Genomic DNA, 13,611 nt, shown 5'->3' with positions numbered 1-13,611 from the left:
GGCATCCACCTGCGTCGTTGTCAGCTTGTCACCAAGCAGGGTCAGCCTGATGGTGTTGAATGCACTGGAAGTTGAAAAACATGACTCTCACAGTGCTCTCTCTGGAACCAGTGCTCAGCTGGTTCCAGATTGGCGTAGACACAATTGAGCAGGTAGATGATGGCATCCTCCGCTATGAGGCAGCACTGGTAAGCAGACTGAAGAGAATCCTTATGTGGCCTCACAATAGGTCGGAGCTGGTCAAGAATGAGTCGTTCCAGGGTCTTCAAGATGTGGGAAGTCAGTGCCACAGGCCTGTAATCCTGGGGGCCACTGGGACGTGGCGTCTTTGGTACAGGAAAGAGGTATGATGTCTTCCACAGCACTGGGACCCTCTGCAGACTCAGACTCAGTACCCAGTCTTTGGGTGTCTTCAAGATGTTCAAAATGCAGGCTGCAAAGAGACTTGACAAAGGTGGCCCAGCTGAAAGCAGGATCACAGAGGGTTTCTGAGCAATGGCTGTGTGGAGTGAAAAGTGTTGCAATGCAGTGGTTTAGCTGAAGGAATGTGGCATAAGTCAGAAAACTGTTACCTGACTTTGTTCACTTGCACACTACTTTCCAAGCCCTGTTGGGCTCCAGGGTAAAACATCTTGTCGGGAATTATAGGCAGCTTTTTCTTGCATCTCTCTGATGCCGAGGGGACTAGATAAGCTACACTTACTGTCTTGCTAAGATCAAGTTAGAAACTAGGGATTTGCATATCTAGTCAACTAGCTGACTAATTGTTGCTATTGTTACTAGTTAGTACCAGAGTTAGTTGTTTAGTCTAACTGTTAAAATTTTAATCGATGTAAAATGTTTTCATATTATAATAAACATTGATTTGTTTTAAGTGTTCTTCATCCTCGTCGTCTGGACTATAACGTATAATGTTGATAATTCACAATTCGCTGTGCAGCACAGTTAAGCGGCATGATTCATCATTGAAGAACGTGATTAATGGTTTAAAACACCTTTGTTATTAGTTTTTGACATCTTCCCTTAAACTGTTCTCAAATGTAACTTAATATCTTAGTGTTTCTTAGTTTTAGACTACTCAGTTAGTCAACTTTTTTTCCCACAGTTGACTAAGAACATAGTTCTTATTAGAAACCTAATGTCTGGAGCAAAGTATGAGTCAAGGGTACCAGTAGTAGTAGAGGTATCAGTAGAGGTACCATAAACAACCTACTCATAAATGTGAGAAGATCAACATTACTGGGTGTCAGGCTGTTTTATCAGACTGCATGCATCGCCTACGTCATGCGTGGGACTTTGGTATTATGGCAAATCTTCAGCATGTGAACAATGGATAACCAGGTATTGCACACTTTCTTTGTCAGTCAGCATAAAATAAATTAAACCATATTTTACTTAATTTAACTAAAAGTTGACCGACCTTGTTGTAGAGCTTGTTTTTCACTGTCTTGACTGGAGCTGAAGGATAACCTATCCTTTAAATTTGAGCTATTAGGGAGAGTCAGTAGCACACTGCTGTAAAGAATGAGTGAGTTGGATTTGTAACACCAGATAAAACGAGAGCTACAGAGCAACAATTACAAAAAGGGAATGTAACATAGTTATCATTTATTATTATTAATACTATGCCAAAGTGGCATTGTTGTAAAAATGTTTGCATTCCATTATTACTCTATTCTAGCACATGTTATATATTATAAGAACGATTTTTTACTCTTTAGGTGTGATAAATAAAAGAAACGTTCTGAAATTTTGGTGGAACTGATCTACCGTGCCCTTTAACAAGTATTATCCAGAGTCCTGATTTTGTAGTTTTTTTGTATATTTGTCATACTTAATGTTTCAGATCATCAAACAGTTTTTACCCCTCAATGGTAAAAAGGTTAATGGAATATAGTCATCACCCTACTGGACACTCAACTGTGTGAACGGGATAACTTGAGAATGAGGCAATGTAGGATTTTTAAATTGACACCATGAATGCATTTACTAAAAATCTCAGACAAGTTTGTATCTTGGTGAACAGAGATCAGGTGATCAGAGGTCAGGTGATCAGAGGTCAGGTTTTCTGAAATCTCATCAACACCATAACTCGGGAAAGAGGTCACCTAGGATTTTCAAATTGATGCCATAGGTCTATCTCTTAAAAGAGGTCTAGTTTTCTAACAATACACAGTTTTTAAATTATCTTTCATTTATCAAGCTGTCCACACCTGTCCTTGTTAAATCACAAATTAACTATTATCAATCACATTTTTGGGAAGGCTGAGTTTAGTTTATCTGATTACTGTCAGACCTGTGCAATCAAATATTCACTTAATTAGAACCTATGTGACAAAGTGAAGTAGACTAAAAGATCTCACAAAGTATATAATATCGTGCCACAATCTAAAAAAAAAGAAAGAGACTGGGCAAAAACAACAACCATGGGAGAGTTCCAATCTGAAAAAAGTAACATTTTTGTAAAATTCGAATGGCATTACAGCTGGCATAAAATTAACATAGTATTTCATAAAAAGAAAATTATACAAACAGCCAAACATTGTGCTGGTAGTGTGATGGTTTGGGGCTGGGACCTGGATGTCTTGATGTAATTGATGAAAACATGAGTTGTGCTCTCTACTGTCTGGCCATCAGTTCATTTCCTGAAGCTCAAGTGCACTCAGGTTATGCAGGATGACACCAAGAGGTCCAACTCTAAATGACTCAAAAACAAAAATAAAGCTGTTGGAGCAGCCTCCACTGTCAAGACTTAAATCAGATTTAGATGCTTTGGCATGGCCTTAAACAGCCTGTTCATGCTCACAAACCCTGCAGTGTGGCTGAATTAAAATAATTTTGGAAAAAATTCCTCCACAGGGATGTGTAAGAATGATCACTATTCATCACAAATACATGATTGCAGTTCTTGCTGCCAAGCAGTTATAAGGTTGTGCCACTTTTTTACATGAGGCCTGGTGGTTTGGATAGCTTTCCCCCCCCTTAATAAATAAAATGATTACTTGGGTTATTTTTGTTGAATATTAGAATTTGTTTGATCTGAAACTTTTAAGTTGAACAAATATGCAAAAAATTAAGAAATTGGGAAGGGGACAAATACTTGTAACTTTGTGTATCTGCACTACAAAAGTAGTGGCTTGGTTTCAGATGTATACATTTTCTCTCTGTCAGCCCAGTTCAGTGTTTTCTTATTTTATGGATGTATTCTTGTAATGTCATGATAGTAACGTATTAAGTTACTGTAAAGTGTTTCATATTCCTTCTTTTTCTTTCCCATTCCATGGTTCAAAGCAGCATTCTCACCCAGACAGAGCAGTCGGCCTCAGCTATGCCATTTTATTACTACAACAGAAACAGTAACCAACATATTCATAGAATGAAAAGAGCTGAAATCCAGTCCTGACTCTAAAATGCTGCAGTGTAGGGACCAGCCCACCATGAACTGTTGTCACTGCCTACTGCTCATCCAAAAGTGTGTGTGTGTGTGTGTGTGTGTGTGTGTGTGTGTGTGTGTGTGTGTGTGTGCTTTCCATGGCCATACATTTTTCACTAACTGAAAGAAAACACAACAAATATTAGCGCCTTCTCTTTTAATACTTCTTCATTCTCCATCTTCTTGTGTGTCTCTCTCTTTCTTATATGTTGTCTGCTTTTGTTTCCTCTGGTGTGACTTTTTTCTGCGTACGTGTGTCTGTCTATATGAATGTGTGTGTGCATTTATGTATGTGCTTGATCATGCCTGTGTTATTGTGTGTACATTTGTGCATACCTCTGTATGTGCTTGTGAAAATGTGCGTCTGTATGTACATGTGTGTAACCTATATATGGGCGTGTGCGGTGTGTGTGTGTGTGTGTGTTTCTTTTCTCTGGCCAGGTGAGAAGGTCATGCAGGATGATGAGTTCACTTGTGACCTTTTCCGCTTCCTGCAGCTGCTCTGTGAAGGACACAACTCAGGTGTGCATAAGTTAAGTTCTCTACAGTGGATTTCACAGAAAAATGGCTAAACATTTTAATTTGTACTCTCATAAAAACATTTTCACTGTTTATGGCTAGATCATTAACGGGTTGAACCATGTTTTTAAAGAATAGTAGATACTTTGATGCTTAATGTGATTTTATATATGTGAATTACTACTGGTTATTATGGATGGACTTGTAGCAGAACCATCTGTGATTTCTGAGGCATAGCATGGGGCAAGGTATGACATAGAATTGAACTGTGAGACGTACTGTATTTATTCAGTTCCCACAGAATTTTATGGTATCTTATTTCAGACTTTCAGAACTACTTGAGGACTCAAACGGGGAACAACACAACCGTTAACATCATTATCTCCACTGTTGACTACCTTCTAAGAGTTCAGGTCAGCTTCTTTTACTCACTACTGACAAACATTTCTCTTACAGTTTAGACTAAAATAAAAAAGAGGGAATACTGACCACTCTCCTAAAGAACAACACCCTCACTCTGGCCTGCAAAGGCAAAATGCAGGAACGATCCATCTCATCAGCACACTTTCTGCACTCACTGCCATAGAACTGAACCACACAGCTAAAGTCACAGAAAGATGGGTAAAGCTATTGAAATACAGCAAACTGTGAATGTGTCTGCCTTTTATGTCTCCATTTCCTTGAATTGGAAGGTCTTTCTTTAGGGTTCAGTGAGTTCATCTGATTTTAAGAAAGAATGTTTAGATGGTGTAAATGGTCATTACAAAAAAATACATGTTGTAAAGGTAAACAATATTTTGGTAGCCGTTTCGATTATATGTTATGAGGGTTAATGCCAATAAATAACTTTTCTAACTTCTACACGTCATTGTGCTTAGATAGCAGCTCAGCTGATAACATACTACAAACAAGTTATTGACTCTTGTGAGTTCAGTGTAATCGGTAAAACTATTACATAGTTTATTTAGCTAAAAATGTAATGTTTTAATTAATATTATTATTATGATTTCCTTTTATTTCTTTTTTTAATACTGCTGCTACTACTTTGCCACAAATAAAAATCAAAATAGCCCTCTCATATTTCTTCTTATCCTCCTGCATTTATTCTCCTCCAGGAGTCCATCAGTGATTTCTACTGGTATTATTCTGGGAAAGATGTGATTGATGAGCAGGGCCAGCGGAATTTCTCCAAGGCAATAAATGTGGCCAAGCAGGTTTTCAATACCCTCACTGAGTACATCCAGGTAAGGGCATACAATACAGTCATCAGTGTTAAAATGAAGATGAAACATTACATGTATAAAGGCTAATTTCAGTGAGGGTGAAAAATTGTCATACATTTAACATTTTTCTTGCTGGATTTAAGAAATAAGTGTTTAGAGCCTGTTTAGCGCCATCTTGTGCCAGTACAAAACATGATGTCACATGGTTGGTTTAATCAACCAAGTGACATCATGTTTCTGTTAGCTAATTAGTGACAAAACTCATACCTCAGCAACATTAAAACGATAAAGCAGCCAAAGGGGATCACTTTACCGTGGTTGTAAAGCTGGAATACCTCAAGGCTCCATACTTAGACCACTTTTATTTTCTTTACATTTTAATTACTAACCCAATGTCTGTCATAACATCAATACCCAGCTGTATGGAGATAACTCTGTTATTTTTACACAGACAAAGTCCGATATGGAAGTTTATAAAAAACCCACAAGAGTGATGAACCGTATTCATGAGTGGCTTACTAAGTCATGTCTGTTATTTAATTAACTGCTTTTCTCAAAGCTGATTTTCTCAAAATGACCAATATCAAAATTATTCTCTAATGTTATTCTGAAAGGAGAATTTAAGATTAAACATGCATTTAATCATCTTTGTGTTATTATAGATTCCAACTAAGCACATATCTAAAATCATTCATTTTAACCAACACAATTTGGAACAAATCAGATCATCACTGCCAGAAAATGCAGCTAGGATGTTTCTCTATTCTATGATTTGTTTCTCATATAGAATACTGTTTCACTAATTGGCCCTTTTCCTTCCATCATTGTCTCAGACTTCAGAAGTACTTCAGAAAATGGCCTTTTGGCTAATTCAAATTTACATTGATATGTTCATCTTAATATGCACAGTCCCGTTTAAACAAATACATTTTAAAAAATAAAAAAATACACGTAGTCATTCATGTCCACTTTAAATCACTACTATACAGTCATATTATAGGTACTAAGTCATAGAATTTATAGTTTGTTTTTATTTTTGTTTTTTACTGTCATGACAGCTGTTGCTTAATTAGAAGTAAAAATCTGGAAAACAAGCAGACTGATAAACCTGCGATGATCTTCCCAGCATTGGGGCAGTAATGGGAACCAGTGATCTGTAAAAATAAATAATAAAATTTCATATTATGTACAATAAAATGGACAGTTTTAAAATCACATTCATTTCGTGAAAAGCTTAATTTGAGTCATTTTCTGAGGTTGTATCTCTAAAATGCATTCACACTTATTAATGCTTTTCTAGGGTCCATGCACCGGCAACCAGCAGAGTTTAGCCCATAGTCGACTGTGGGATGCTGTGGTCGGCTTTCTACATGTTTTTGCTCACATGCAGATGAAATTGTCTCAGGTAAGTAAATTTAGTGATGGGTGTCTGCAGACTCAGGCTCTGAGATAATGATCAATGCCACTAGAAATAACACAGTTGGCAACTTGTGGATTGTTTATCCCAAGAATCCTTTTCATTATATTCTATAAAAACAAAGATCACTCATAAATATCTCTGTTTCTCAAAAAAAATCGAGACACTACCAATATCTGTGCTTCAGGGTATTATTGGCCAGTGATGTGAGTGTAATGTGATTGGCATTATATCTGAACCAAGTCTACCAGTCAGTCACAAGTTTAGGGTCATCTGTTCTTTCAGTTACAAACTCTTAAAAATCAGAATAAATTATGTCTCCCTTTAGTTTTAGAACATGTTTTCCTGGAACTTCAAGGCTGGTAGTTTTGCTGGTATGTTGGTTCCTTATTAGCGTAGACTGAGATCCATAACCAGAGCTCTCTTAGCTCTTTCAGTTATTTCCTTTCTTATCTCAGGTGTCTGTGTTTTTTCATGCCAGCCCCATAGCTTTAGCTCTACATGCCTAATCTAAACATGTGCTTTATATCAAATTGCTTATAAATAATTATAACTACATCTTCAGTACAACGGTTGATCATCATTGCCCAAACAATTTGTATGTGGAGGAGTTTATAACAAGATCTATGTTACCATTTTTAGAAGAAGAAGAATTATACATTTCACTAAGCAAGTTTTTTAAAAAGTTGCACTTTACCAAAATAGCTTTACTGACCAAATTCACCCAACAGCACAAAAGCATTAAACTGATATGTATAGTGCCTGCTGAGTTGAATCATGGTGAAGTGTACCAAAATTTGGGGCCAAAGACAGAAAACATATACATCTTAGCACTTCATGTTAGACTGTTTGACTGACCACTGTCATTCCATCACACTCTTTGTTACTTTTTAACACATAATGAGTGTATGTGGCTGCTGAATTCTTTAAACATTTTATGTAATTTTAATTTATTTTGCCTCAGGACTCCAGTCAGATCGAGTTACTGAAGGAACTGATGGATCTGCAGAAAGACATGGTGGTTATGCTGCTGTCTATGTTAGAGGGTAGGTTTGCTTTAACAAATCATCCTGAAAGAAATAATAGAAATATAGGTTTGGGTATTGAGATTCATTATCTCAGAGGTGTCTCAGAGGTTAACTGTGTTATGGTATTGCAGAAGTGCAGTTCTACAACCTTTTCTACAAAATGATCTTTCTCCCAAAAGTAGTTGAAGTGAGGGATCATTGCCATTAAGGGCATTACAATTTAAATTTGTTACAGTACCTTGTGAATAAGAAAAGAAGAAGAAACCACAAATGTGTGGTGGTCTTAGTGTATTATTAGGTTGTAAATGTGCTGTTTTGTCCTGCCAGGTAATGTGGTGAATGGGACCATTGGAAAGCAGATGGTGGATATGTTGGTTGAGTCCTCCAACAATGTAGAGATGATCCTGAAGTTCTTCGACATGTTCCTGAAACTGAAGGACCTGACCTCCTCAGATGGGTTCAAGGAATATGACCCTGACGGAAAAGGCAAGGCTCTGAAAACATGTGGACAAAAGAACTGTGTCAGAGGAGGTTTAAAACTCTGCAGCTATTGAATCAGTTATTGATTCCACGCACCTCAGCACTCGGTGATCCCTGCTCTGCAACTGTATGTGGTCTGTCACTTTGTGGCTGACTTGCTTTGGTTTCCACTTTACATTATTACCACTCACAGCTGATCACGCAATCAAGCATGGGAAGAAATTTCAGATACTGATTTGTTGAAATGGTAGTATTCAATTGCATTACCATGCTCAAATTCAGGTAATTCTTTAGAATGACCCATTCTTTCAGTATTGTTTGTAAAGTCAGACTGCATGCCAAGGTGCTTGATTTTATACACTGTGGCAATGTGACAGAAAACACCTGAATTCAAAGATTAAGAGGTGGAAGCCAGTCCATGTAATTTATTTTGTAATAGTTGTTGTGGAATTACATCATTTGAATCCAGGAAGATTTCCAAGTTTATAGATTTGTGTTTGACCTAACAGGTGTCATCTCCAAGAGGGACTTTCATAAGGCCATGGAGAGCCATAAACACTACACCCAGTCAGAGACGGAGTACCTGCTGTCATGTGCTGAACCTGATGAGAATGAACTTCTTGACTATGAAGAGTTTGTGGAGCGCTTTCATGAGCCAGCCAAGGTAAGTGATCAGAAAACACAACTGATTACATTTTTGAGAGTTCTCATCAGGACTCAGGACTTTTATTGAATTTTCTGTTTGTTTTTCCTTTTGTCTTCCCGTACTTTGGAGTTGAGGATATTGAAAATCAAGATGAGAGTATAATTTATCATTTTATAGCTTCTTGTTTTGAAGCAAACACCCTTATCAATACATCTAGTTTTTCAAAATATTATTGGGCAGTCAGTTAAAAGAACTGGGCAGCCTGCCCAAGTAGTCTTTTTTCACTAGCTGGGCCCACGTCCTCATTTTAGGTTTGACAGTGTTTTAGTAGGTAAAGGTGAATGCTTGGACATGAATTGAGCTGCGGTTTGGGGAAGGCCTCGAAGGGGACTGGCGACGGCTCCCGGGCCTGACAGATCTCCATGTACTAAATAGAAGCGAAGAAGTTAAAGAATTGAGAACAAGGAGGGAGGGAGGGGCACGTAAACGAGAATGAACAGTTTGCAGAACTGGGGGAACCTATATACATGACAGCCAGAAGGAGCGTGTTTGGAGGCGTGGTCCCGCTCCTGAAATTCCAATACATAATCTCCAATATAATAAGTTGGCTTCACTCAGTATCTTCTGTTTCCATTTTTCTTTTTCTTGTTTAGTCATTATTTGTTAGCATATTTAAGTTGGTTTTGCTTCATTTGGTTGTTTTCTCTGTTGCACACTCTCAATCCAATCCTGGTATATTTGGTCAGCTATTACATCTAAGGTGGACCCTTAGCTGCACAAGTACAAATTTACAAACTGCTCCTGGTTGAGATTCAGCAAATTACAGAGAAGCACTTCATATTTACCCAGAAATTACTGCATAATGGAGAAGAAATGGATAGAAGTTTTTTTTTCAAAACTGAAAAATCCCATGAAAAATGTATTTTCAAATTCACAGGACATTGGCTTCAACGTGGCGGTTTTGCTGACCAACCTGTCAGAGCACATGCCTCATGACACCCGGCTGCAGACTTTCCTGGAGTTGGCAGAAAGTGTCCTCAATTACTTCCAACCATACCTAGGCCGTATCGAGATCATGGGAAGTGCAAAGCGGATCGAGAGAGTCTACTTTGAGATCAGCGAGTCCAGTCGTACACAGTGGGAAAAACCTCAGGTAAATACAGCGAATAAATCATATATAAATATGACATTTTTCCTTTTAGTATTGTATGTCACTACCAATGCCAAAGTTTGTATTTTTATCCTAGGTAAAGGAATCCAAGCGTCAGTTCATCTTTGATGTGGTGAATGAAGGAGGGGAGAAAGAGAAGATGGAGCTGTTTGTGAATTTCTGTGAGGACACCATATTTGAAATGCAGCTGGCGGCTCAGATGTCTGACGCTGGCGAGCGCTCGGCGATGAAAGAGGAGAGCGAGCGTGAGAAGCCAGATGAGGAGAGCCCCGATGTGGGTTTCTTTTCTGTCACCACTGTCTACATGGCACTACTAGCACTTCGATACAACATCATGCTGCTAATAAAGGTGAGTTACACACTGAGCCTAACTAACAGCTAACTCTGGGTGTATTTTGGAATATTCTAAAATAGTATTTGAACAGTTTTGAAAGTAATGTTTTCTGTTTTCAAAAGAACAGAGATAAGAAACTTGATTTCAATTTGAAAACTCTTAGATACATATATATATTTAAACCCTGAATTTAGCAAATGGCAGATCCTCTAAAGATGTGTCTCACTGGATGGAAACGATGGCCCTACACAGTCAGATAAGCTCACCATGAAACATACAATGGGACAGAAACATAATTTTAAATAAAAATACCATATATTGTCATACGTTTGTATTGTTAAAATAGTTATCTTCACATCTACTGAATGTTCACTTTTAAACCAAATTAGCCAAGCCGTAGCTTCAATTACTTTTCTTTTTTTTACCAATGCCGTATCAATATCATACATTTTCTAATATCATTGTCTTGTTAGAGTTTCATTCACTCCCCCCTAGCCATCCTTCTTACATACATACATGCACACACAGCTTCCAAGTCCATCCTTGCACAAACTAACCACTCGATACAAAATCTGTTAGTAGATTGATTATATCTTCTGATTCATTGTATTGGTTAAACTTGACTATATTCTGATCAATATTAACCCATTAAGCATGATTAACTATCAGCAAAATCACATGTAAATTTGGTGGTAAGACCTTTTACCCTCTCTCAGATATAATAAGAGATAAGCCAGGGGGACTTCAGTCTCTTTCAATCTCACCTTTCTTGACAATGTCTACAGTAGTACTACTGAACACACAGTTTACCAGTAACTTTGCTTTGGTTTCAGGTACTGTCCGTGAAGAGCTTAAAGAAGCAAATGAAGAAGATAAAGAACATGACTGTGAAGGACATGGTAACCACCCTGGTCTCCACCTACTGGTCGGTGTTGTTGGGGCTCCTCCATGTGGCATTCAATGTGGCTCGAGGATTTTGCAGAATCTTCTACAACACTTTCATTGGAGAAAACCTGGTGGAGGGGGCCAAGACCATAAAGGTTATTATAGATGGGTTTTTTAATAATAAAATAAAGAACAGTCTAGATAAAGTAATAGCTGTTTGTTAACAGCTAAAACGCCTCTGCCCCTAGGTGTCAGAGCTGTTGGCCAATATGCCAGACCCTACTCAGGACGAGGTACGCGGTGAGGGGGAGAACAGGGAGAAAAGATCATCTGATCACAGCTCAACCGGGGAAGACTTGGCTGACCTGACAGTCAATACCAGTGAGACAGAGCTGCTGTCAGACATTTTTGGTCTGGACTTAAGAAGGGAAGGGGGCCAGTACAAAATCACCCCCCATAACCCCAATGCCAGCTTTACTGAACTTCTCAACTCCCCGGTTCCCCTTCCAACTCCATCTACAGCACCCCAACCTGAAGTCAGATGGAGACATCAGGTGATTTCTTTCTTTCTTACTTTCTTTCATGACACAAGTGAGAGGCTCTGCTTTTCTCCTTTCTTTGCTCTTTACCCCTCGGCCGTTAGTATTCTTTCTTTTAAAGGTTTTGGTGACATATATCATCAGGGTCCAGGATAAATTGGACTAAATCTGTATTTCTACCTTTGAATATTCCAAATAAAGGCATTTCACTGCTATATGATATACCAGTGTTTAACAAGTTTGAATACATAGGCATCGATGTCTCAGCATCCCTGCAGTCGACTGTCAATCTCCCATATCTATTATTAAAATAAAAAGACTGCTTTGTAAGTTTAGTATTGGCCTTTGCCAACTGATTTCTGGCAGAGATTACAGTGATAACCTATGGTAGACAACTATGTATTACATTTTCTATGATGCAGAGGGACAGATCTAATAAACAAGATATTTGGGACCTCAGCCCTCGTATTTGGTGTTTGGGACATGGTGAAACAACATGTTTAAACAATCATCAACAAATACATTTTCATTTTATACATAGATGACTCCAATATATGCAATTGGAATCTCCCAAATTTACAGTTGGACACTCCAATTTTTGGAAAAAATGATTAAAGTCTGTCGACTTTACATATTTCAGTTCTACTTTCTCCATCTGCTCAGAAACATGTGCTTTTAGCTAGTTTGATAGCCACTGAAATGTTAACTTCCACATGGTGGAAACTTTACTGCTCACTTTCATGGAGGTTTATCTTGAGCTGTTTAAAATGGATCATAGCTTTTACAGCCACTGATTTTGAATGGTGAAACTTAACGATTTCACATTCAGCTAATGTGTCCGTGAGCTTTGATCAAATGATTGAATGTCTTAAGATTTTGATTCAAATGTTGCACAACTTACATTCACTGACTGCTCTGACTAAATTCTGCCCATTTCAACATAGAAAAACTGATGTTTTACAACAGTAACAGTACAAGCATGCCATCAGCCACAAAACTGACCAAATGTGTCTATGGATATTTTTTGTCTAATTGTTCATCTTTCTGTTTCAGTCAAAGAGCTCTGCCTCAGAGGAGATGGAATCAAAACTAGAGAGTAAATGTGAACCTCAAAAAACATCTGAGTACGTAAACATATTTTTGGAACTGGATGTTTGAATTGCATAAATGCATGCATGCATTTTCACTAATTCATTTAAGACCTGATGGTGTTTCTTTTTTAGTGAAATAATCACATCAAACAGCATTAAAGAATGCTTTATAACCGCGGTCCCCAACCTCCTGGCCACGGACCGATACTGGTCCGTGAATCGTTTGGTACCAGGCCGTGAGAGTTGAGGCTCGGGTGTTAAATTTACGGTTTTCAGGATTTTTATCGTTATTTTTTATTATTAACTCAGTTTCCCTGGGTCTTTTCCACTGTGCTATGAATACATTTTCTTGTTTTTTTGGTACCAGTACAGGATTTATCCGCGATGCCTTAAAGGCCGATCCGTGAAAATATTGTCGGACATAAACCGGTCCGTGGCGCAAAAAAGGTTGGGGACCGCTGCTTTATAGTGTATAACAAGCATTAGTCCATTCATTTTAAACTCCAAAAACCTAAAAAGACAGTAAATGAATAAAACCACAGTGAAACAGTAATGTCATTTTAAAATGTCTGTGTGTTGGCTTATGGTTTCAGAAGTGATGATGTAGAGAAACAAGAGAAACAGTCAAAGAACGAGACAATGAAACCAAAAATGAGGAGGCATCACACCTCAAAGTCTGACGAACCTGATGTTCAGGAGTCAGCTTTCTTAAAGAAGATCATTGCCTACCAGAGGAAACTGCTGGTATGGCCAACTTATTCTTTTTCTTTGTCTTCTTCTTCTTCTTCTTCTTCTTCTTCTTCTTCTCATTATTATTATTATTATTATACAACATCTCAATCCAT

General features: G+C 38.0%; 1 protein-coding gene across 1 annotated transcript in view; it reads left to right on the top strand.

The window, feature by feature from the left end:
- The window catches only part of ryr2a (ryanodine receptor 2a (cardiac)), a 268,931-nt gene that overhangs the window by 231,657 nt on the left and 23,663 nt on the right, over positions 1-13,611 (top strand). The window contains 13 exon segments of the mRNA XM_039616258.1: positions 3,875-3,955; positions 4,277-4,365; positions 5,068-5,196; positions 6,476-6,580; positions 7,557-7,638; positions 7,948-8,106; positions 8,610-8,764; positions 9,684-9,899; positions 9,994-10,266; positions 11,085-11,291; positions 11,385-11,690; positions 12,729-12,799; positions 13,360-13,510. Of these exon segments, the coding sequence (XP_039472192.1) occupies positions 3,875-3,955; positions 4,277-4,365; positions 5,068-5,196; positions 6,476-6,580; positions 7,557-7,638; positions 7,948-8,106; positions 8,610-8,764; positions 9,684-9,899; positions 9,994-10,266; positions 11,085-11,291; positions 11,385-11,690; positions 12,729-12,799; positions 13,360-13,510 (2,024 nt within the window).

Source organism: Oreochromis aureus, linkage group 8, assembly GCF_013358895.1.
Source record: "Oreochromis aureus strain Israel breed Guangdong linkage group 8, ZZ_aureus, whole genome shotgun sequence".
NCBI lineage: Eukaryota > Metazoa > Chordata > Actinopteri > Cichliformes > Cichlidae > Oreochromis > Oreochromis aureus.
This window is presented reverse-complemented; position numbering and strand designations above follow the sequence as displayed.